Source organism: Cuculus canorus, chromosome 21 (assembly GCF_017976375.1).
Source record: "Cuculus canorus isolate bCucCan1 chromosome 21, bCucCan1.pri, whole genome shotgun sequence".
Classification (NCBI taxonomy): Eukaryota; Metazoa; Chordata; class Aves; order Cuculiformes; family Cuculidae; genus Cuculus; species Cuculus canorus.
The window spans coordinates 4,434,389-4,458,680 of NC_071421.1; the positions used below are offsets into that span (position 1 = coordinate 4,434,389).

At 40.5% G+C, this 24,292-nt stretch overlaps 2 protein-coding genes across 12 annotated transcripts in view; one reads left to right on the forward strand and one right to left on the reverse strand.

The window, feature by feature from the left end:
- The window catches only part of PIK3CD (phosphatidylinositol-4,5-bisphosphate 3-kinase catalytic subunit delta), a 49,275-nt gene extending 46,416 nt beyond the window's left edge, over positions 1 to 2,859 (forward strand). For all 8 annotated transcript variants that reach the window (XM_054085523.1, XM_054085517.1, XM_054085524.1 and 5 more), the window contains 2 exons: positions 221 to 353; positions 905 to 2,859. In XM_054085523.1, coding sequence (XP_053941498.1) covers positions 221 to 353; positions 905 to 1,042 — 271 coding nt within the window. In that variant the 3' untranslated portion in view covers positions 1,043 to 2,859. The remainder of the gene's footprint in view (positions 1 to 220; positions 354 to 904) is intronic.
- Positions 2,860 to 5,930: 3,071 nt separating this feature from the next.
- Positions 5,931 to 24,292, reverse strand: part of CLSTN1 (calsyntenin 1) — a 40,641-nt gene continuing 22,279 nt past the window's right edge. For 2 of the 4 annotated variants that reach the window (XM_054085527.1, XM_054085526.1), the window contains 14 exons: positions 23,423 to 23,572; positions 23,138 to 23,323; positions 21,757 to 22,005; positions 20,078 to 20,199; positions 18,966 to 19,128; positions 16,784 to 16,834; positions 14,885 to 15,042; positions 14,093 to 14,241; positions 13,375 to 13,601; positions 12,788 to 12,958; positions 12,045 to 12,190; positions 10,332 to 10,467; positions 9,444 to 9,628; positions 5,931 to 8,584 (listed from right to left, as the gene is read on the reverse strand). In XM_054085527.1, the coding sequence (XP_053941502.1) occupies positions 8,390 to 8,584; positions 9,444 to 9,628; positions 10,332 to 10,467; positions 12,045 to 12,190; positions 12,788 to 12,958; positions 13,375 to 13,601; positions 14,093 to 14,241; positions 14,885 to 15,042; positions 16,784 to 16,834; positions 18,966 to 19,128; positions 20,078 to 20,199; positions 21,757 to 22,005; positions 23,138 to 23,323; positions 23,423 to 23,572 (2,288 nt within the window). In that variant the 3' untranslated portion in view covers positions 5,931 to 8,389. The remainder of the gene's footprint in view (positions 8,585 to 9,443; positions 9,629 to 10,331; positions 10,468 to 12,044; positions 12,191 to 12,787; positions 12,959 to 13,374; positions 13,602 to 14,092; positions 14,242 to 14,884; positions 15,043 to 16,783; positions 16,835 to 18,965; positions 19,129 to 20,077; positions 20,200 to 21,756; positions 22,006 to 23,137; positions 23,324 to 23,422; positions 23,573 to 24,292) is intronic. The other 2 variants (XM_054085529.1, XM_054085528.1) reach the window with 1 other exon arrangement.

Sequence of the window (24,292 nt, forward strand, 5' to 3'; positions counted from 1 at the left end):
GTGTTGGCAGTTAAACTTGACTTTGAGCTCTAGATTTTCAGTTTATTTCCACCAATGATTTGTAGCCTGTAGCTGTCCCTACACAGGGAAGTAAATAATTATCTCCCTGTAAGAGAAGCTGACAGAGCTTGGTCATCATCGGACTAATACGTAGCCTTGCTTTATAAAATGGTAGAGCTCGCAGTCTTCATTCCTTTGCCTCATCTTCCTTTCTGAGCAGGTTCAGGGGTTACTGTGAAAAAGCCTATATGATTCTGAGGCGCCACGGTCTTCTCTTCCTGCACTTGTTTGCACTGATGAAAGCTGCTGGCCTGCCAGAACTCAGCTGCTCTAAAGACATTCAGTATCTAAAGGTAAGAGAAGCAGAGCTCAGGTACGGTTAAAATGCAATACCTGATCCTGTAGCTCCGTGAAGAGGAATTCAGAGCTCTGGAAATCATGAGCAGACACCCAGCATTCCTGTGCAGGACATCAGAAATGCCAGCTACCGGTGCTTAGGAAATAACTTCAGTTCTTCAGGGCAAAGGCAGTGGGGACCTTGTAGAACCAGCTTGCAGGGCGGGAGAGTGAGCTCTTTGTTTATTTATCGCTCCCTATTCCCAGCTTGCCTCTTATAACAAGCCCGTCCTGGCCAACCAGAGGCAGTATTTTGTACAAGAGAACTGAAAAACCTACTGTTTCTGTACTCCCAACGTAAGCATAGGATGGATGTATTTATCAGAATGGAAAGTCCTGCAACTACAGTAACTATTAAAACAAATTAATAGCTACTCATTTCCCACTCGTTGCTCCTTTTAATAGAGTAATTTCCTAGCAAGCAAAAATATTTCTTAGTAGTTGGAGCAGTTAATTGTTCAGTTGCGTTTTCAGTGAGGTGATGGCAATGTCTTCCTCCTTCCTTCAGGATTCCCTCGCTCTTGGGAAAACAGATGAAGAAGCACTGAAGCACTTCAGACTAAAGTTTAACGAAGCCCTGCGAGAGAGCTGGAAAACCAAAGTGAACTGGCTGGCACACAACGTATCCAAAGATAACAGACAGTAGAGCAACATCAGCCTGCACGGTTGCTCCAAGAGAATGTAATACCTGCACTGAGGCCAGCAATTGCAGATGGGTTCTTAAAGACCGATGAATGTTGCCCTGTTGAAGATCCCCCACCTGCCTTCCCAGAGATCAGACGTTTCTGCATGACTGAAAAACTGTTGGACTGCCATCGGCTGCATAATCGTGTCTGCTGTAGATCTTTGGGGGACAAGGGAGAGACGTGAGGCAATAAAATACAGTGGCGTACAGTGAAAGGTAGGTAGATGGACTGTACTCTTAAGAGCTTGTTGAGCTTCAAATACATCTAGTGGCAGAGTTCAGGCAGTTGTACCTCCCTTTCAGTGTGTTAACGTGTATATTTCTATAGTCTTGTAAATCTAGCTGAACACTGCGAACCTGCTATCCCTGTAGCTCCTGCAATACAGCCCATCTTCTAGGTCTCCACCATTACAGCTCAGAGGCATTAACTCCACCACGTGAGCCTACCCCGTGTTTCAGTGTACACCGAGGTAGGTCAGCTTAAATCACCACTGAGGCTGACCTGGACAAATAGTTTTACTCCATGTTGTGACAGGGTAAAAATATCCACGCTGTCCTCTTACTGTCTGTCCGTTAGAGAGGCCAAAGTGTTCTGAACCTGAACTGGAACCCATCCAAGAGGTGGCTTGGATGGGCCAGCGGGTTAGGTATTTTTGTTTTCCTAAGTCAGACTTTAGTTGAGCCTCAAGCAATTTCTGTGTTTCTGTGTTTATTCCATTTTTAAGCCTGGAAACAGTAAGACTGCATCTTCAAACTGGCCTGCAGTGTCAGTTGCTGCATTTACCTCCTCCTGGGGTACCTTAGAGCGAGTTTGCCACCTGTAATTTGTGCGTGCGAGGCACCTGCCTACACCTACGTAATCACTGGGATGCAGCCCTGCAACTCCAGTGTCAACTGGAGGGACCGGACCGTTCTGTGCCCAGGTCCTCTGGTGGGTCTCCCTGCGCAAGGACAGAGGAGTGCCAGACAAGCGAGTTTAACACTGAAACACAGCTACAGAAATTGCATCTCATCATCTTAATTCCTTGTTCCTTTCTGTGCTCTCCTTTCAACCATGGTGTGCGCCTTCTCATCTGCTATTAGAGCTGGTGTGCCAAGACCGTGTGTCTGTATGGGGGTTCAGCAACAGAGTAAGTCGCGGTCGCCTGTGCTGGTACCTAAATCTGGACAAACGGTCTACTCCAGCCTCTTCCTCTTCCCACTGCTGCCTCTGCCTCCTTCCCAAGCAGGATCTGCCCCATCTTCCACAAGGTGCTGTAATCAATGAAGTATTTCTCCTCATGTGTCATATTTTTGTCTCCAGCTAGCGTCTCCCCTGGGGAGTCGTTCTGAGCACGGATGGTGCACAGGGACAGGTAACAGGAGTCACTGCTGCCACTTGGCACCTCTGCACGCACAGCGAGGTGCACCCAGCAGGCTGTGGGTCATGAAGGAAGATAAGTGGATCAGCATGGCCAGTACCTGCTTCCTTTAGCAGTCCCGGAGGTGCTTCCTTCCATTTCCCCGTGTTCTCCACATCCGGTTCCTATGGAGGTGCTACCATTCCTGCCTTTTAAAGATTTAAAGCATAGCTCTTGTTTTTAGGCTGCCCCTAAAGCCGAATCCTATATTTGATTTGTAGGCCCTTAACCAGGCTGAGTGATTTCCTTTTTACTCACAAAACTGTTTTTTAACATTTTACTTACTCTTATGTAGGTAAAAAAAGAAAATGCATTTCAGATCCTGTTTCTAAAGAGATGCAGGTATTGTGAAAGGATGGACTACTTACTTTCTCATGGAAATTCGCCGGTTTAGAATTCCCACAGAACCAGCAAGTTTAGGACAGACTGAACAGGCCTGTTTATTCTTCAATAACTCTTCCCTGTCCTGGGATGAATTTGCTTTGATAATACTTTTGCATCCAGCACTCAGGTCACACCTGACGTCAGCGCTTTTAATACATTAAAACCAGGTCCCCTGTACTTTTATCAGACTCTATAGGGCAGCATTTCTTTTAAAGTCTCCCCCCCATTTTTTTAAGAGGACAAGTTCAACTATATTTGTTCTTCATCAGCTGCATTGCTAAGTTAATACTGCCTTAAAAGGTAACTTATACCCTAAGTAGAAATTAATAGTGGTAGGTAATACAGGTTTGGTCAGTGAATGGAATGAGACACCACTAATAAATCCCTCCCCTGTTACCTTTCCACACAAACAGATACCAGCAGATTATGATTTACTCTTCAAGTTATTGCTAATTTAAATTCTGATTTAAAGTATTTAAATTTTAAATTTAAATATGTATCTTATCCTAAAGGATGTTATGCTACAAAGCCTACACTAGTCTGTGATAGAGAAGACAACTCATTTCAGCTTTATAAAACCGTTGGAGATGCCCGTTTCTTTCAAAGGACTCAGTATGTGACTGAGAGGTGGCCAGAATATTTGACGATAGATCCAATGGCATGTACCCTTCCAAACGATCCAAATTACTTAGCACATTCCTCAAGCTTTACGCTGAAGGACTGTTACAAGCAGTGCCTGCAGCAAGCGGTTGTTACTGCCGTGCTTTCTGTTACACCCTACTTAGCCAGAACGCAAAGCGAACTTCATGTCTTCCTCTAACTACGCATTTGACCATAACACTAGGAAAACACCAGTGGATAAATGCGTACAAACTAACCTGCAGGAAACAACACACTCTAGAACTGCTGCTGCTTCTAGACTAAAATAAACCTCCTGTAGTCCAAGTGTAGTCCTCTGTGAAAGATGAGCTCTCTGCAGTACTCCAGAAGGTGCTTCCACTGATGGGGTTCTCCTGCAGCTGGAGTATTACTCACGGTTTTCTTGAACTGAAGCACAGCCTCAGGTTTCAGACTAAATCTTAAAACAGTGATTTCATACTAGAAGGCAGAAGTAACAGTAGTAATAAACTGAACTGTCCAACAAATTAGGAGAGTAAACCATCAGATAGTAATTATTCTTAGCTGTGCTAAGTATTATAATTTTCCTTTCCTGTGGCAGATTCTATAGCCTTGTGCTTCATAGGCTAGGAGGCTGCTGGGTGTCATGATCTAAATGAGGAATGGGAAGATGCTTCTAGCTCTTACCTCCAAGTCAAAACCCCCTCCATTATGGTAAGGACTTGGACAAATGCAGAAGTGACCCTGCGTCAGCAGCGCTGCCAAAACCAACAGCTGCTCTGTGCTCAAAGCTGTGGTCCTTACCTTTTTCCTCTAGAAAAAACAGGTCACACAATGCTTCTTCCCAGTTAATATGCAGGATTAATGCGCACAATGAATGTCTGGTAAGCATCTTGCTTGTGCATCAAACCTGTGTCACCCACCCTCTTGGATGATGCTTTTACAAGTTTCCACTGTTGTCCTCTACCAATTTGATGCCATCTTTTGTATTCTTCCGAGTTTAAGAGCCAGATTTGCGGAGACCAAGTATTCTTCTCCCAAGCTTACTGGAATATACAGAAAATTTGCCACTATCATGGAATAAATACTAAAAATACTGAAATACTAAATAGGAAATACAAAAAGGAAACCATAGAGCCAGCACTCAAGCTCTAGCAGTTGGTTTGATATTATAAGAAAATATTGCAGGATGTAGAGCTCTCTGTATGCTAACTCAGACAGTGAGAACACAGTACTGCGTGCGTCTAAATCACTGCTGCCTGGTCTGCGTTCCCTCCCTTGAGGTGGCGTTCCCATTCGCTGTTCGCTTACAAAGTTCCCTGTGGCCACACAACTTTGCTCCATTTTACTGAACAGATAAATATTGCCATTTCCTTCCTTATTAAACTAAATTACAGAGCAAAAAATACGCCACAATATCGGGCCACGTGAAGCTGAAATGCACTGAAGTCATAACAACATCAGCGGTTTGTACATTTTTATGCAAGGGAAGAGACATACTCAACTCTGCAAATGTAAAAACGATTCTCTTACACTGCCACAAACCGGTAACCCCGGCCCCTGCCTGTCAAACTGCGGGAAAGCATCTCACCTAGGAGCTCCCTTAGTGGAGGCGCTTGGTGCACAGGCTCGCAGCTCACATGATCGGACACTGCTTTGCCAGTGCATCCGAAGATTTCAAGCCCTAATCTAGTTTTACAGAAGCAGCAGCGGCTCACGTCACCTGTCCATCAGTTTTAGAAGTGCAATAAAACAAAGTTGTAGCGGTGTAAATTGCAAGAACTGAGCAATTTCACAGCGTTTCTCAAGCCGGCACAGCTTTAGAGAGAGGTTACTTAGTCTAGAAAATTCACTTACCTACACGAAGTGAGAATAGCAGTGAGTCACCAAGTGGACATGCCTTGTACATCACTGGAAGAGCATCCTGAATGATCCTCTGATGGCTACATCGGGTCAGCCAAGAGCCTTTGACTCCAAATACCTGATAGTTTTCAGCAAGCTGAATTGTATTGAATATGAAAACTTAAATACTTCCAAAAATAGTACATTTCACTATAAATAAATAGCTTCCGATTTTATAAATACGCTCAAAATACCCCTTTCTATTTCTATTTATTTAGAGACGTTTCTGTGATTATTTTTTTTAACTCTGTACAAACTGATTGTGCTTATTCTGTTGCCTTTGAAAAAAAGAAGTATTTTTTTAAGCCAAAACCGTGGTTCTGTAAGAAGAGAATGTTTATATGTTTAACTTTTCAGTTGCTTTAGGTACATGTTTTGTAAATAAATAAAAAAAATAAATGAAATTATGGATAAATTGTACACACATGCTGCCAAAGTCTTTCTGCGCTTGAGAGTGCAACGAAAACAAAACTCTTCTACTGCCACCAGCGGGGGCAAATAACACACAGTGAATATAACTTGATCCAACTTCATTCAGTAAGAAATAAATGCAAACAACCTTTAGAACCAGAAATTTATTGTAGCTTATAGACTTTCCAAACTGACCTGTTACCAATATACACATCTGAAAAGTTATACCCACAGTGGCTACAAACTGCATCAGCACGTTTACAACCTTTCAGTATTACCATTAAGTCATGATCAGTTTTGGTCTAAAATACAGCAGCTACAGCAACAGTATATGGAAGGATAAGTCTTCTACACATTAACACAGGACAACTGTCAGACATAAGTTAAAAGTTTCCCAGTTTACTTAAAACTAGCAGTTATATTACCACATAAGTAGTCAAAACCATTTCCCCATTTTAGAAATCTAAAATTTTACATAAAAAAACAACCCCAAAAGACGGTAAGCTAGAGTTGTGTGGGTTCTCTTCGCTGCTTCCAGGTCCATCTACTATTGGAAAAGGCACTCCGCAGTCAAGCGTTACCCCAGATAAAACCCACCTTTAGATCCCATTACATATGTCACTAGGTGAGAATAGGTCTGCTCTGAAAATCAAAACTATAGAAACATTTGGATCGATCCTTATCTTTTCTCTCTTTCAATCACGACCCTTTGTGCCCCACCCTTTGGCTTGTCGCTCCTCTGGCACGCTTACCCAGTGCAAGGTTTCCCTGCTGCGTAGGGTCAGCCACTAACTCACCTGCTAGGAGATGTGTGGGCTGTGCACCTAGAACAAAGGCAGACTACACGAAAGATCAGAAACCGGAGCTTTGCTTACCATGCTGAGGAGTGAATGGAGTCCTAGTCTCCTGTTACAAGCAAAACAAGTTACTCTTTTTAATCCACCTCCAAACATAAAAAAATCAAGTAAGCAAATATTCATTACTCGACGCTCTGTGTAAGACCAAATAAAGTTAAATAAACAACACCTGCCTTACAAAAAAACCCTAGCACTCTCCAAAACGGGGTCAGAACTTAACTTTTCGTACCTTTCAGCTATTTCTTTAGAAAAGTCCTTTGCGATTCCAAGTTGGAACTTTGGTCAGAAACAACCAATATCACCTGGACTTGGAATAATTAATATTAACAATGTTCCCAAGGTGTTCTGGTTGGAAAATTTATGCTATAGTTTTTTTTTTTTTTTCACCAGCAGGAAAACACAATTACTAAAGTGTAAACAAAGGCTTAATACACCAACAGTCCAAGTTACTGTACAAGGGCTACAGGGAATGAGCAGGAGTGTGTTTAAGAGAAATGACATCAGCTATGCCCCAAACCCTCCCACTACCAAATCAGAAAAACCCAGCAGCCAAAAAAAACCCAAAATACTCTGTAGACTGGTAGCCAAGGTGCACAGGTACACGGGTCTCAGGCTTTCCAGCTTCAGTTACCAATGTAACTGTCAACCCAACGAACAATCCACCCTGTCAGCAGTGTGAACAGACCGTCACTGTGCTACAGGCAGCCTCCCTCTCATTCAGAGGAGCTGTGGCAAAACCCCACAGCAGCAGCACACTAATTTGCCCACCATCCAAGTAGTGTTTTTCTCCCAATAACTTAAAAGCCCTTATGCCAAGATTTCATTGGAGAAAACAAAAGAACAAGAAAAAAAGAAAAAAAAACCCAACTGTATTGCACAGGGCAGCTCAACCTCTGCAGAGGTTCCTAAAGTCTTTACAACTTCGCACAAGCTTCTCTGTTCCCTCTGCAAAAATAAAGGAGATTAAAGAAAAGGAAAATTAAAGAAAAAAACAGAGCGGGGCATGAGCGAACATGGCAGTCAAGGCCAATGACACCGTATTAGTCAAACATCTACACTAGAGAGCTGTGCCCGTGCTCCTGCTGCAGTAGTATGAGACTTGTAGTATTTCATGCTTCATGATTTTTCGACTTTAGCATGTTTTAAACCCCAGCCCCTGTTTTCACTACCACAAATGACATAATTACATAATTCCAATATATTTACAAAATATTAAAAAGTCTGTTAATCTCCTACATATTAACCTCATTCTGCCACTTTACACATGCACTACTTTGGGGAAAAAATTAAAAGAAATCAACAGGCTGAAATGAGCAGCTTTACCTGTCAACAAGCACTCTTTGCATCTTTTAAAAAGAGAAAAAGGAACAAAGCCAAGTTTGTTTCACTGAGCAAAAAAAAAAAAAAGACAGTTCAGAAATTCATGTGCAATGGCTACAGATCGGTAGAGTCACTTAGCTGAGATGACACGAAGAAAAAAGTGCAAGGTGGTCCTCACATAGCGTAAAAAATGAAAATCCAGTCACTGAGGCATGGCTGAAGGAAAACGAGGCGCTAACTACAACTCTAGAAACAGCATCAGGAACTAGCTGACATGATACAAACACTGGGATGCGTGTGGGTTGGATCTACTGGCCAGAATGGTTTTTTTACCCCCCATGAATCCTCGGTAACAATGGAGTGTATGACAGTGGAGTCTTCTAGAGCAGAAACAAAGACAAAGGGAACAGCTAGAATCAATAACTGAGGGTTGAGTCATCCCATTCCAGCTGTTGCTGTCTATTCACATTCTGTTGGTCCTCCTCCTGCTCACCCTCTTCCTCCTCACTGCTTTCAGACTCTGCGCTAGTGATGTCATCTTCTTCTCCATCTTCACTTTCTTCTTCCTCTTCCTCCTCTTCCTCCTCACTGCTGTGTTGATCCTCATAAGTCTGTTACAACAGAAATTAACTGTTAACATCACACGGAGCAAAATTCATGTTACTCTTTTGATTTCAGGCACAAAGCACTACATAGAGAAAGAGCTACTACAGATCATAGAATCGTAGTCAGGGTTGGAAGGGACCTTAAAGATCATCCAGTTCCAAACCCTGCCACGGGCAGGGACACCTCCCACTGGATCAGGTGCCCAAGGCCCATCCAACCTGGCCTGGAACACCTCCAGGGATGGGGCAGCCACAGCTTCCCTGGGCAACCTGGGCCAGGGCCTCACCACTCTCACGGTGAAGAAATTCTTCCTTATGTCCAGTCTAACTCTGCCCCTCTCCAGTTTATACCCATTGTCCCTCATCCTATCACCATAAGTCTTTGTAAACAGTCCCTCCCCAGCTTTCTTTCACACAAACTGATTCCAAAGTGTGATCCAGTACTTCAGATTCCGCTGGAAAAAGGATCTGTCAGTCAGACCGCACAAGCTGCATTAAGGTCGCACATCTTTTTTTTCCTGGTTTTCTAAAAATTGAGACGTCAACCATAGCGGAAGGAAACATCATGAACACAGATGTTCTGACAATATTCTTGCAACTTCGGACAGAAGCAAACCACAGTTAAGGCAGCGTTCAGCATGATCAACACTCGTGTCAGATACTGACCTGTAAACCCCAATTATGTATCGTGAAGCTATAACCCACACAAGGTCCCAAACGTAACTGCTCTTGGGATTTGTCAGTGGTTCATTCATTAAAAATTCACAGTTAACGTGTCTACGCTGCATGCTGTGGGTTTTGGTCTCCTACTTTGTCCATGTACAATCCTACCCATTACAGCTAGAAAGGACTTTTTTTTCTTTACCTCCATGGGGTTCACAGTGATGGTCAAAGCAGAGTCATCCCAATCCATCTCATTTTCCTTTCCAGTGTCCTGGTCGCGCATTGTTCTCTGATGTGCAGCTCGGATCCGGAACACGCCCAGAATAATCATAAAAACAAGGAAACTGACACAAACAACAATCACAACAGTGGCTGTGCTTGGAACAACTGCAAGGAGAAAAGAAAAGGAGTTTCTTAGGATGATACTGATGACTCTTACAAATGCTAACAGCCAGTCGCCTGTTCCCATCACCTGCAAGAGGGGAAACGGCATTATACAAATATTCTATGTAGCTACACAGAGGCAGTCTGTCCCTTTAAAAAGTCACGTGGAGAGTAAGAACTACAACTTTGTTCCTTAAGTATAACTGCACCAATCGGAAGGACTGACAACACATGGAAAGCAGATTCCACCACACACAGAGACTCCTCGCTAAAGTCTTTTATTTTCTTCGTCTCACATACTACACCCATGCCAAATTAATATAATTAAAACAGAAATGACAGCTATCACAACTCATCAAGGGAATAACACTGCAGTTCTTTCCTCATGCCATTCAGAAGAAATGCTGTCCCAATTCCCCACAGTCCTTTATCTAGGTCTCATTTCAGTCCCCTCAGGACTAGTCCATCTCCCATTTTCCAGTGTACAGAAAGATCTCCTGCTTGCACGAATATATTTCATAGATCTTTCAGAATCCAACCCTCCCTGTTTAGGTAACACCAGAAAAGACCAAGTAATTGCTCAGATTATTAGTCCAACACACTGGTTTAAACTCGGGGGAAGAACTTCTCTGCAGCACGAAGCCTCTGGGACAATTAAGCACCAGAAAAAAAAACTAGCTGCACTTCAGTGATGGAGAATTCTTACCTGAAAATGGATGAGGGTTAGCTAAGTTGTGACCAGAGAGATCAACAAACGTATGGTGCACAGGGTGAACAAATTGTGGTTGTGCTGCTATGTGATTAGCATGTTCAACTGGGTTAGCTGTGTGGATAACGTTCACCTAGGAACAAAAAAAAAAAATATTAAACTCCAGAAATGCAACCATTTACTTCTCAGGAGATAAAGGCAAAAAAAAGAATTCAATTTCCCAGAGCAGGCATTCAATTCTTCTTCAAAGCAGCACTGGCTTGTCTCAGGGGACAATTATCCCAACCAGGAGCTCCTCATATGTTACATTTCCTCGTCAAAAAACCCTGCAGTTTCAAGTCTCTCCAATCTGTTTCAGTTGACTGGCAAGTTGTGTACAGACACCAGTATTTCAGAATAAAACAGATAAAGCCAGCTTACTATCAAATTCAGTAGCCAGCCATTTTAATCCTGAAGTAACAGTACATACAAAGCCATGTAACACATTAATTACATTTTCTTCATCTCCATCTTTTCTTGTTCTGCTGTATATTTTCAGCTAGCCGCAAAGGAAAAGATCCACAGTCAAAGGGTTAAGAAAAAAAATGTTCTTTGAAGTTTAACCCACACTTGGCATAGCTGGCTTTTAGGTACAACTGCAAGCTCATCATTTGCACAGCATATTTCACGTTTCCTTGCCAAACAAGCAGAGCTAAATATACCCCTCCTGCAGGGGAACACTGTGATACAGGGCATGTGATCAGCTGCACAACAGGAAGAGAACACATTTACCACAGAACAAGGAAAGCATTTGCAGTTCAACAGTTTGGTAAGATCCCGATTCAAGCTCACAGAACTTCCTCAGGAAACAAACCCACATTACTTAATAAAAAAAATTTCTATCCTCCAATCCAATGCAAATCGCTTCCCAGCCCACAATAACCACCCACCTAGTGGTAAACACAATTAACTTCACTGTCATCCCTTTGGTCAGCTTTAAAATAGAGAAATTCAAGATCACAGCTGAAAGATGCAGACTTACATAACAGTTCTTCTCAATATAAATAACTTTACAATCCAGCCCCTAAAATTTTAGTGTTCTTTAAGGTATCTTCTGCTGTACTCCCCATATATCCTAAGTAATAATTAATCTGTATTCTACTGCAAAGGAAATGCATATTTTCAAGGCCAGGTTGGATGGGCCTTGGGCAGCCTGAGCCTGGGGTTGGAACTGGATGATCTTTAAGGTCCCTTCCAACTCAAACCATTCTATGATTCAGCCAGTCTGTGCTCTTATTTAAGGTCTCGGTGTTTTAAGCATCACAAAAGCAAAACAGTAAAGGACCCAGCAAGTTCATTTGAAGAATCCTCGCAGTTACAGACAAAGGCCACTCAAGCCTCCGGCAGCACTACTCTTACTCCGTTAGGTGTTTCTCAATTAATACACCGTCTTTCCAACTCAACCTTCTTGTCATCACACTTCCATTAGCCATACTATTTCTTCTGCTAAACAACTGTTTCGCCTCTGTTTAGACTGCCTTATTTAAAGCTGAATTGTAGGATTAGGAACACGTTCATACATAAAACACAGCCTGAAATGCACACGTTTACCAGTGTTCTACAGGACAAAAATCTAAATCAATAATTGATCAATTATTTATCAACAACTTTCATCCTCCTAGCCAATCCATGCTCTAAAATTTGAGAGAGTGATCAGATTAGTTTACATACCTCCACTTTAAACTCATTGCTGACATAGCGGCCATTAAGCTCAGAACAGACTAATTTGAACTTTCTGTCAAAGAGAGAGATGGTGTGCCAGTTTCTGTAGCGTATCAAATGCAAAACTTCTTCGTAACTAGCCATAGTATCAACCCCTGTGGAGAGAAACAAACAAGTCAAACAATCACTTTGCAGAAGACCAGTGCAACACCATATACTCGACAAAGATAACCCCCTTTCTTGGCTGACGGTTTTTCAGTTGGTAGCAAAAAAGGTAATGCCATAAAGACAGTCCCACAGACGTACGTTGCTCCTCTGAAATTCTGTGGATTGATTTTGCGACAAAATCCTAGAGCCAGTTAAGACTTTAAAGGGATTTTGGAAGCCTTACTTTTGAATACGTAACATATTCTGAATATAAAATAGAAAGGAATGATGCATGCTCCTAGGCACTGGATTATCTGTGCAAGGAACAAGCCTTTCCTGGGGCAAAGTGAACTTCATTTCCACAGTCCAGAGGTAACCTGCAATTTGGGACTTGAGAGAAGAACAGAAAGGAGGTTCTAGAATGAATTATTTTCTAGAACCAGAGCCTTCCACAGAGTAATTTTAACATCTCCAAACTCGAAATTCCAGTTAGAAACTAAGTATTTGGAGTAAGGTGCCGCACAGCATCTCTCCAGCACACAATGTTCCCATTATCTGTGTCTTTGGGCCCTTCGTACAAGGCAGCCAGAAATGGTGACCCCTACCTGTGATTATCATGCCCAAGTTGGAACTACTCATCTCAATGCCCTTCTGCTGTAATCGTGTCATGTCAATCTCCAGGCTTTCTTGTTCCTGATTTAGTTCTTCTCCTAGCACTGTCACCTCACACGTATCCAGGTTATGCATGATCTCTTCAGATACCAAAGACTCTTGTACTGAGAAACAGAGAAAAAGCAATGAGGTAAGTAGAAACAGAGATGAAGTAGATAAGAGTCCAGGAGCTATAAAACATCACACACAAACTCAACTCTTCGTCCAGAACAAATATTAAAATCTGGGCCTGATGCAGAAAGAGCAAATATTCATGAAACAATGATGAAAAATAAATTACAAAATATTAACAAGGGATATTTACACAAAGATAATGGCCTGCATTTACTTCCATTTCCAGGCAAATTTTTGTTAGCCACGACAGAGTATCTACATCTTGTCACAAGAGATACACACCTTCTTTTCCCCCTAGATTTTGTATTAAGAGAAATCCATGCCTCTTTGCAAAAGGAAGATCCTCCAACATGATCACTGAATGGGGTGAGGGTAGGCAGCAGTTTTAAGCAGAACAAGATGTTACCTGTAGGATCTTCACCTCCATCTCCCTCTGGCTCCACCTCCCGTGTAATGGTGCTTATTATGCGAAGCTCAGGGAAGAGGGCAACACCCTCAGAACTCTCAAACTCTGAAGCAGAGCGGGCAAAATGGTTGATGCCACTAAGGCTGATTTTCGGTTCCTCTGGCTGCAAGACCATTACATATCCCTCCACAGAAGGAATGGAGACGCAGGCTTCTTCATTGAAACAGCTAGGAGATACAGAAGCAGTTTGGCACAGTCAAGAAGGCTACTGGAGATGAAGGCACACTTATGCAGAGTAATTGCTTTATAAATATCTCTCTCGGACCCAAGAGCTTTAGATAAATTCATCAACTGTGTCGTAAAGTAAGAATTCCCCATCAGGGGAGCAATCTTACAATTAATTTTACTTACAGTTAACATTTGGCCCCATTTTCTATGCAGTAACTGACAGCCACAGATAACACCTTTACTGAAGGCTGTGATACCGGAGACACACAGCAAATCCCTCACAGTATACCCCTGCAACAAGTTCCTCCCTATCCTACACACACCTTACCACATTCTAAGGAAGAAAATAGAGGGATAACGTAGAAAATATTTGCTGTATTCAAACGTGTGGCAAGACTCCTTTGTTTATCACAATTGAGATACATGAACATCATTCCAGGATTCAGTATCACTGTACAGAGAGATGTGGTATTTCAGCACCAGTACATACTTGACAACAGTGGTGATTTTAAGCCTCCGAATTCCAGGTGTTGGGAACTGGCGGGAATTCAGATAGGAAACGTGCTGCATGGCCTTATCAACTCTGTCAATATCGTCCCCTTCTAAGGTCAGTGTTGACTGACTTGGGTTCATGTGGATCTGAAACAGCAGAAAAAAATAGGAATTACTTGAACAGCAATGTCATCACATTACTTCCAAAACACAAGTTCAGCACTGCTTAGCCTGGTAAATGCTAGGATAATTACATCTGTAGTCAAAGCAATTAGGCCATGACTTACTGGCCTTTTACTACACGGTTTAGCTTCCTTATCCACTTTCTTATTACAGGAATATTCCTCATTACAAAAAAAACCTTACCATAGCTCTCATGTGCATAATGTGGAAGACAGACAGTTAATGTAAAGGAGAAATTTAGCTCAGTTCACACAACCATGCTAATAAAAATGGCCTGCAAGTTAGTCTCTATTCCACTAAGCTGCTTGTTAAGAATCTCTATCTTTTATTGGACAACCTGCTGTAGCTGGTAAAACAGGAAAGGCTTATAAATATGGAATTTCTCTTCAAAACTTAAAAGGAACACACTAACTTTCATTCTTAAACCCCACTAAGACCACATCTATACAAGAAAGGTTTCCTAGCTTTCATGTAATTTTAATGCAAAACATCACAGCAGATTAGCCTGTTTTATTTGGGAGACACTGACTAACTCTGCCAGCAAAACTTATAACTATTATCAGCAAAGTGATAGAGATGCTCCCCATAATTCACATCGGACTTTTACCTTCACGCCTTTGCCAACGCCATCAGCCATCTGCAAATCCAGTCCCTCCTTGCACGTATACAGGCAATCTATCACTTTCTTGTTTTCCAGTTTACCAGAACGAATCATCAAACCTGCCAGATTGCCTCGGAAAAACTGAGCCATCCGGAGTTCACCACCTTCACAAAGGGAGGAAGCAAAAATCTTTTTTATGCAGTGATTCTTTGAATATTTTGTTTTCTTTTGTAAAGTAACGAATATGCCATCTGGTACCACAAAGTATTACATACATGCAGGTTAGTTTTTATCCATTCTGGGTGTTAACCTTGTGATTATGTTCAAGCATAAAGAAAGAATTAAACAGTTCACCATGCATATGGCCTTCAAAACAGCTGTGGCCATCTTGAACTGTGAAACCAAGGCTAATATTTCAGTTACAAACATTTCAAAACAAATTGCCCATACAGCGAAGTCGTGTTCTTCAGAAATGAAAGACAGAACCAATGAGATGAACTATGAGACTTGAAGCTCCATGTTGGGGTAACACCTTCTACTAGTTGGTGCTCTATAAAATGAGCAACGCCCATCAGGATGCAAGACAACAGCATCATTCCTCTACATGTTAGTTAGTTACTTACAGCTAAACCGACCATTACAGGATTTCCTTACACTCAAAGGACAGAAAGAACCTTCACAAAGTGATTGGGTTCACTCTGAAAAAGGTGGCTAAGAGTTAATGTCTCCCTCTAAAGGCACCACCTTCTCTACATGGACTCAAATGAGCAGTGCAGACTCAGAGAGCTCATCATTCGATTTCTAAGTCAGAGGAATTGCAACCCAAGAAGTCCCTTGCTGCTTAGATTTTTTGAAGACATCACCATGATCACCCTGTCTATATCTTGCTAAATAAACGGGGCCACAGAACACCACGTGGAAATATGTATTTCAAGACCATCACTTACTAAGCCACCCAACTTTTAGAAACATGTCTAAACTTGTTTTAAAGATTCGGAGTGATAAAAGATCCCTGGCATAACTGGATAAAATTTTCAGGAGTGAATTGTCCTGTTACAAATTACATAAATTCCAGTTTGGATTTGCACAGCTCCAGTTTTTCTCCTCCCTAGATTCTGCTGCTTCCTTGCCAAATTAAAATGCAACACGCAGCTAGAAACCTCTTGTCAATTATATCGAGACCATTCCAGGAATTCATAAACTTTACAGAAAGAGTACGTATCTTAATGTATAATTCTAAAACTGTATTCATGCATTTCAACTCAAGACACAAAATCCACCAGACTATCACTAAAAATTTCTATGAAAATCAAACCCTGTAGTCAACCTGGAATATCTGGCAGCCAAAGCTTTTATGCCCATTCACTGTAATTAGAACTTCATATCAATTTCTGATCCAGTGGGTATCCACTGCAAATTACAGGTCTGTCTTGAGTTATATGAGGGCAACCTGATCAAAACATGAAATTGGTCTTGCTTTGAGGGGGAAGCAGAACTTCACAACTCCCAGAGGTCCTTCTGAACCTACCGAATAATTCTGATATAGGCTCCCCCATGCATACACATCTTTATGTAGGATGAGGTGCATTGATATTTTAACAGAACTGAATGAAAGAAATCATAGCTGATATTTTACATCAGCAACTTAATTTACACCACTTCACTGCAATCACAACAGCTGCAGATTTGCACATGGATGTGCAACTAAAAAAAAAGAAAGAAAAAAAAAAGAAATCAGCTGATGAAGCTCTGGAAATAGCAGCACAATGAAGAAACAAGCCTAGGAAAGGATTATGTGAAGGTCAATGGCCTGAACGCAATGCCTGCATTTCATGCTGCGTGTGAGATGAAGCAATGTCTTGGCATAAAAATGAAATAAAACAGTAGGGAAAAAACTCCAGCAACCTGCAGAGGTCTCGGGCACAGTTTCATTGTCATTTTCATTTCCTGTATATTCTGTAGAAAAGCAAGACAAAGAATAGGACAACAGGGAAAGGACCAAGTAGTTACAATTTGGCAAACTCTCTTATCACAGAAAATACACAAGCAGCACTCCCCCAAAACGCCTGCTTACACTCGACCCAGCTTCTCAAAGATTATGAGCTCCCCGAAACACCAACATCTGCAATGCAGGGAAGAAGCACTACTATGTTGTTACATGAACATAACATTCACGACAAGACAACCTGAAGAGGCCCATACGCAAGCCAGTAAAACAGTCACACTGGAAAGCTTTAACCACAGGTACCCAATCTCACACAAACCACTATTAGTAATGAGATGCAGGTCTATCAGCTGTCTTAATTTATTTTCTCCTCTCCCAACTACTAAAAGGGAAAATTAAGGTGAGATCCAGCTTATCAGCAATTCACCAAAAGGTGTTACATGCTGATCCAAAGGAATCATTACTGACACAGCTTTTTTTATCATAACAGCATCATCCTATGTATTAAGCAGCCAATTTATCAGATGGAAGCATGGGGGGGGGGAGGGTACAAAAAAAAAAGAAAAAACACTTTTAATCTTTTAAAAGAAATGTTTAAACAACTTTTTCCAAAGCATAGAATCTCTCTCCTTAAAGGCAAGTTCTATATATAATTCAGAGCAGTCTGATTTCTTTTAAAATCTTGGTGAGACCAAGAGGACAGCCTTAAGCAGTAAATTCACTCCTCTGGCTTACTTTCCCACCCCATAGTTCTAATCCCCTAAAAATCAGGCTTTTGGTGGAATTTTTAAAAGGTGGCCTCAAGTTCTTGTATTCCAGCCTTTAAATGCTCTGTCTGCTGTCATCAAAAAAGGTAATTCATGCCAGAAGAAACTGAAGAATCGTAAGGGTGCCAATATGAAAGCACAGGATTTTTTAATCTAAATGAGTATGTGTTTGTTAGGATGCAGAACACTCATGGAAGCCATCATACAATCCATACACTTAGCTGGAATAAGAGTTTCCAAGCTCTAGTCTCTTGAAAACCAGCCACTATAGCTTCCCTTTGAGCTAGAAGAGAGAGTTGAGAAGTGACAAACAGAATGAGATGAATTATGGAGAAAATAATTAATACTCAAAGGAAAGGAAAACAGAAGGAATTTGGCACTGAAATCACATTAATACTGAAAGATAGTGAACTTGTCACAAAACAGTATATTTGATGGAGAGGATGAATTTAACCTTCATTCAGAATTCAAAGCCTTAAAATTCAAAAAGAAGAGAATGTAAGACAGAAAACTTAATTTGATTAAAGTATCTCAAAGCTTTCCAGTTGTCACTCATTCACAAGCTAGTTCTGTGCATTATTGCAAACTGCAATGACAGTCTGTACCCCGAACTACAACAAGATATGAATGATTTAACGCTGTTTTCTCTCTGACTGAAAAGATCAGCTTTCTACCAGCTATGGTGTAATTTAATCAGTAAGCCAACATTTCAGTTCCGGACTGTAAAGCAAGACCACTGTTACAGAGATCTCTGGCAATCAGCCTCCACGTTCAGGTACATTCTACTCCTTTTTCTCAAGCTTTGAAGAGGAGGTTTCACAAGTATTAGAGCACATGAACCAGCATTTTACAGCTTGCAGAATACCGTGATTTAAGCCATAGTCTGCATACAATGAAGTAGACACTTTCTTTGTTTATTTTTATAAGCAGAAATGGTAAGATATCCAAGAGACAGCATCACTGTGTTGCTTAGCCGAATTATCTGCTGGTCATGCTTCCACTTATGAGAATATTTTTTCCTACAATATGCTTTTCAACCTATTTGAAATTAAGTGCTCTGCTTAATAATCTGAATTGTATGATGTACTCTTACAACTGTTATTAAAAACGAGCTGTTTACATTCCCATAGTAACTACAAAAATCACTTTGATGGAATGCTGCTCGGTGAGTATTTCACACGCACCTGTGGCCAATGAGCAAAAATACATTAATGGAAAAAATGACTAAAAGGAAATATGGGAGCAAAAACAACCTGCGAAAGAAAACAAGTTCTCTTTCGTGCACTAAAATATCTGCTATGTACTTCTAGCCTAACCACAAAGATTTCATTGAAAGAAAGGATAATTAAAAGTATTAACAATAGTAAATAGCTACCTTGCCAACATGCTCCAACTACCAGCTGTGTTTCTATCTTTGAAGGATGAAGTGGGTAATCCTCAGTCACTGGGAAAGGATCATATGAAACGCCGTCTACATAAAGAGTTACCGCAGGAAATTCAACATTGAGGACATAATGATGCCAGTCTTTATCGCACACCTGAGAAAATAAAGTTTTAAAAATTCTACTTTAATTCTTTTTCGTTACAATTAAATTTATAAGTAAATGTATTTATAAAGAACCTTTATAAATTCACATATATACAGGGTTATTCTATCACTCGGATCCAGAGGGCTGGAAAAGCACACAAAATGTTTAGTCCCTTCTAATTCCTCTTCATGATCAAAACATTGTGAATTCACAGCAGAGAGTTCTGCAGATCTTAGTCAGACCAAAATAAAGATTAGATATTAAAGATTTCATTTTAATATCTAAAATAACTAAGAATACATGACTGAAAGAATACAGACAGCGCCTCTCTCTAAACAGGAAGCAGAAAGCATGTGCATCCCTCAGAGGCCTATTAATGCTATTTTTTGCGGAGTAAAATCTAATTAAGAAAACAGATTTGTAGCTACTGCTCCCCGTGTATAAAAAGCCATAAATTTTATTTCAGTGTAAAAAAGCATTAGAAGATAAATTGTCCCTTTATCCCATTAACACTTTATCTTCAAGAATGTCGCATGCTGAGAAGTACTTTCATGCTATAAACTGGAATATCGCCCATTTCCTCATGCAAACTACCACTCAGTGTATTCAGCGAAGATAAGTGACATCACAGCTAGAAGACTGACACGGTATTTCCACAGATAAACCCACATTCTACCGCCTTTCAGGACAATGACTTGTTCTTTATTTCATGAGCATCCCACTGGGATGAATAAAACCACTAAAGCAGTATGTTATAGTCACAATGAAAAGGTACAGCTGAATCCATCTCTGACACTTGACCACAAATAAAGTAAGCATTGTTAGGTTCTATAAAACATGACATCAAGGAGCCTGGAGTTGCTGAAAATATTTACAGTTAATTATACGATCAGGTAGTTTAGTCTCTAATGGTTTTCACTACATTCTAACATCCTACCAACTGTCTTTCCAAACTTACTTGATTTAATTTCCAGTGAAACTCAGCAGGTTTGTATGTTTTTCCCTCTGAAGGATCTTGGCGGAAGAGGAAAACAAGGCGGCAGTTGTGTACATAGAGCGTGTAGTGGTGCCGGTTCATATCTGCACAAGAGTTTTAGCGTTGTTATTTTCTGTAAACCTTAAAAACTCTACAAAATTCACCTGTTCTGTAGTTTCGTACATAAATCTCCAAGTAACTGATATGAAGAAACAAATGTAGAAGTAAATCGGGCAGGTTAAGAGGAATGAGAAACATTTGTAATAGTAGTTAGGGCAAACATTCTTAACAACCCATGAGTAATACACTGTACAATAAACAAACACGTCTGTCTCCAATGCCAACCTAAACCAAGGCACAGGGCTGAAGACTCGGAGATAAACCTGTCAGCACAAGAAAAAGAGCTCTATTTGCAAACAGAAGAGCTTTTTTGTTACAAATAAGTAGCTTCTACCATATCTTATTACAGCTCCAGAACATGTACACATGATGGCAGATGGCCACGCTTTTCCTAAGAGAACTTTACAGTTGGAGCTCTAAAGGATTTAACATTTAAAATAAATACAAAGGTGAGATGCTCGAGAAACAGTAAGAATAAGGAAAAGAAACATTTTAGCTACATCATCGGTTCCACAGCATGGATGAGTCAAGAAAGCAAGGAATGAAAAAAACCACTAAAATCATCTCAATCTTTCAGGCTGACAGTATTAAATCTAAACTGTCTTGTTTGTATTGTTCCAGTGCAGAGTATTCTAAATTGCCTCCTTCCAACAAATCTAGTTCCAGTCTTTCAATGTCGAAATGAATGCAAATGACGTTTATACTACCAGAAACTATCTGACACAAAAATGGTACAGTTAGGTCAAACGAAGGAATAAAAATGGAAAATTCATTTGAAGATCTGCTTCCCATGGACTTTAGAACTGTATTTAAATTTGGCTTTTTTCTCCAGTTCAGTTATTTCCATGAATCCAAAGTTTCTGGTTTTGAGTAACAGGAATGAGTGAAGGTAGGGAAATGAGAATATTTGTACCGGGTTCTGAATGACTGTCACTCCTTTTCAAAGAAGGGCTTTTAGGAAATTACAAATACTGTTAAACTGTTCTTATTTTGACATAATATTTCACTGAGGGTGAGGGCTGCTGAATTTGCTCTATATTCAGCATAGTTTCCTTTGAAACACCTAGCAGCATTTTAAATAAAGTATCTTTCTAATACACTGAACAAATCCACTGCTCCAGCTAACAAAGACAAGAATTCTTTTACCCCCATTAGACAGCAATTATGGAAACAGCGTTATCAGATTTCCTTTTTATTAATAGCATCTTCAAAATGTTGGTGTCTGCAGGATTAACAAAGACTGAAATTATGCACAGGGTGGGAAAAAACCAACGGCTTCAGCACTAGACAAAGAGAAAATACCTCTTTCTGGAAAAAAAAAAGATAAAGTAGCAAATGCTGTCATGAAACTTCATATATGTATCGATGATTTTATGCAGCATGAAGAATAAAGCTTTGGAGATGCAGAACTGAGGGACTTTTATAGCCTACTTCATTTCACTTCCAAGAAAACCCTAACCTAGAGAAAAAACTGAAGGTGTATAAAACCAAACAAGCCAACCCCAACAATCCGATTATTTATATCTGAAGTATTGACAAACCTGTCTTGTCCGAATTGCACAGAATTGTCTCTTTCTCTTTGGTTCCAGGCCCATGCCTCATCCACACTGAAATCATGAAAGGCTCTTTTAGATTGATTGTGACAACACCATCTGGAATCTTCACAGCTTGTGTGCCATTAAATTCAAAGACTTGGTCACTGTCATGACCATTATCAGTAGGAAGTCCTATTGTCCAGTTAGCAGCGCTACTTGGAGGCGGAAGCAGCTCAGCTGTGCCAGAAGATGCACCTACAATAAAAACATTCCAATAAAAATCACACATACTAAGATCACCGCTAGTTTCAAACTAAACTGTTTTTCTGAGCACTTATTTTTCAGCACCATGAGGATTATAAACTATCATCACACATCAAGCGATTCTTTAGTATCGTAGCACTAGTAATAGATGTCCCATATCACAATGACTTGCATAAGTTTAACTTCTGGGTAGACAACCATGGAACCTTATTTTGCCTCTATCTCAGGAACTATCACGTTAATACCACTTGTCCCTCAGGCCCATGAACATGACATCTTTCCCTTGACACTATACTATTTGCAAGACTAATATCCATCTAATCGAAGACGGCTGCAGAAGCATCCTCTCCCAGATTGCTGTCTGATAATACAGCCAAGGAGCAATGATACCCAGCAGGTACCTGGCTCACTGTTTTTTCTCCACTTCAAGGCTAAATCATTAATGTCACAGTGACCTAATCAGGGAATAGCTTAGGAATTGCCTGGCTCTCTAGGGTTACTCTGCATTCACACTTTCAACTAACTCCAACTCAAGCTGAAGATATAAATAGTCAGTGATAATTTGTCCTGTAATCTCAACTCTTCCATATTGGCACAAAGGATTCATAAACTTTTCATAAGACCTTTAACTGCAGCATATGCAGATGCTAATGTGCCCTTTATTCCTAGGGCAAGCAGAGTATAAAATCAACTGATGGAAGCAAACTGTTTTTTCCAAACCGCACTTTCCTGGTTTTCACATCTGCTTTTTCACCATGTATGCCTTACCTTACATCCCTCATCCATCGTGCCTCAGAAAAAGAGAGAGGTTTTAATGGCTATATCCTTCCACATTATCTAACATCCTTTCAGCTCCTAACTTTAATCTCACGTGAGGGAAATTATTAGTCTATGCCAGCTAGTGGAGAGGAAGAAGAAGGGGATTCTTTACTGCACCTGAGAATTATTTTAGAAGTCACCTTCAGCCAATGTCATGCTTTTTATTGCCTGCTAGGCAAAATGTTGGAGGGAACTCCATGCAAATGAAGCCCATATTCACTCACTGATTTATGGTCTAACATAATATTCAAAGAAATACTAATAAGAAAGAAAGACCGCTTTATTCTAACAAAAGCATTCTTACCACAGAGCCTGTGAAGGGATTTCTCAGAGTAGGTGTCTCTATCACAGCCTTTACCAATATGGTCGGTTTCTAGCTCAACTGTTGCTTGAATCGAGGTTATTGGCTCATCACATGTCTCCAAACGCATACTGGGGAAGAGAGCTAAAGAACCAGTACCAGGCTCATATTCTATTCTTTTGCTCCAACCTGTGATTTTAAGCAAAAAAACAATATTAAAAATCTCTATTGTTTGACTGAAGGTACTGGCAAATGCAAAAAAGCAGAATGGAAGGAGATCAAACTAACCTTGCCAGCCAGGCTTGCATGTAGGCTTAATGCTAATTTTAACCAAGACATCCTCAGCGGCTCTCTTCTTCCCACAGTCATACGCTGTTACTGTCAGTTTATACTGGTGTTCTTTACCGTAGTTTAACTTTTCTGTGTTTTTTATATAACCTGACACAAAAAAAGCAATAATCAGATGTCACTATCTACTAATTTCTCAGGGTCACTACCAGATTAAATGCATCCAGGCACCATCTACGTACTTCATACAGGTATCAAAACTTCAATAAATACACCTGCAAGTGAATTAGACCTTCACTACCTGAGTTTTCAGTGCCAGACACCAGGCCTAGATCATTAAAAATGACATAACTCCAGAGATGAGCACTCATACACAGAACAGCAGGTACATACTTCTTGGGCTCTTAATAGTGTATTACATCACTCAAATGGAACTGTTCGTAGGTGGTAACTGCTACATAAACTGTTTCACAGGTGCCAAGATTCTCTAACTTCTTTAATTTTAAATTTGTACATCCATGAAAATTATCCTCTGGCAATGTGGCTCCCCCAGAAACTAAAACCAAAGACCACTAAAACTGTCTTTCTTGGCTTCACCAGCCCGTTTGAACCCTTAGTAGTAGTCTATAGATTTTGAAGGAGCCACAGACCACCAACAAAAAGGAAATTACTTAAATCACTACAGTTCAAAACCAGTAACCACGATACTGTAATCTCCAGAGACACAAATGAGTATCTCAAATATTTGAAGTACACACATGGAATCCCTTTTTTAAAAGCTAATTAGAAAATGCTACTGTAATACAGAACAGAAAATTACAGGCAAAAAAAAAAAGAAAAGCTTACTAAGAGCTAGGTTAAAACACAATA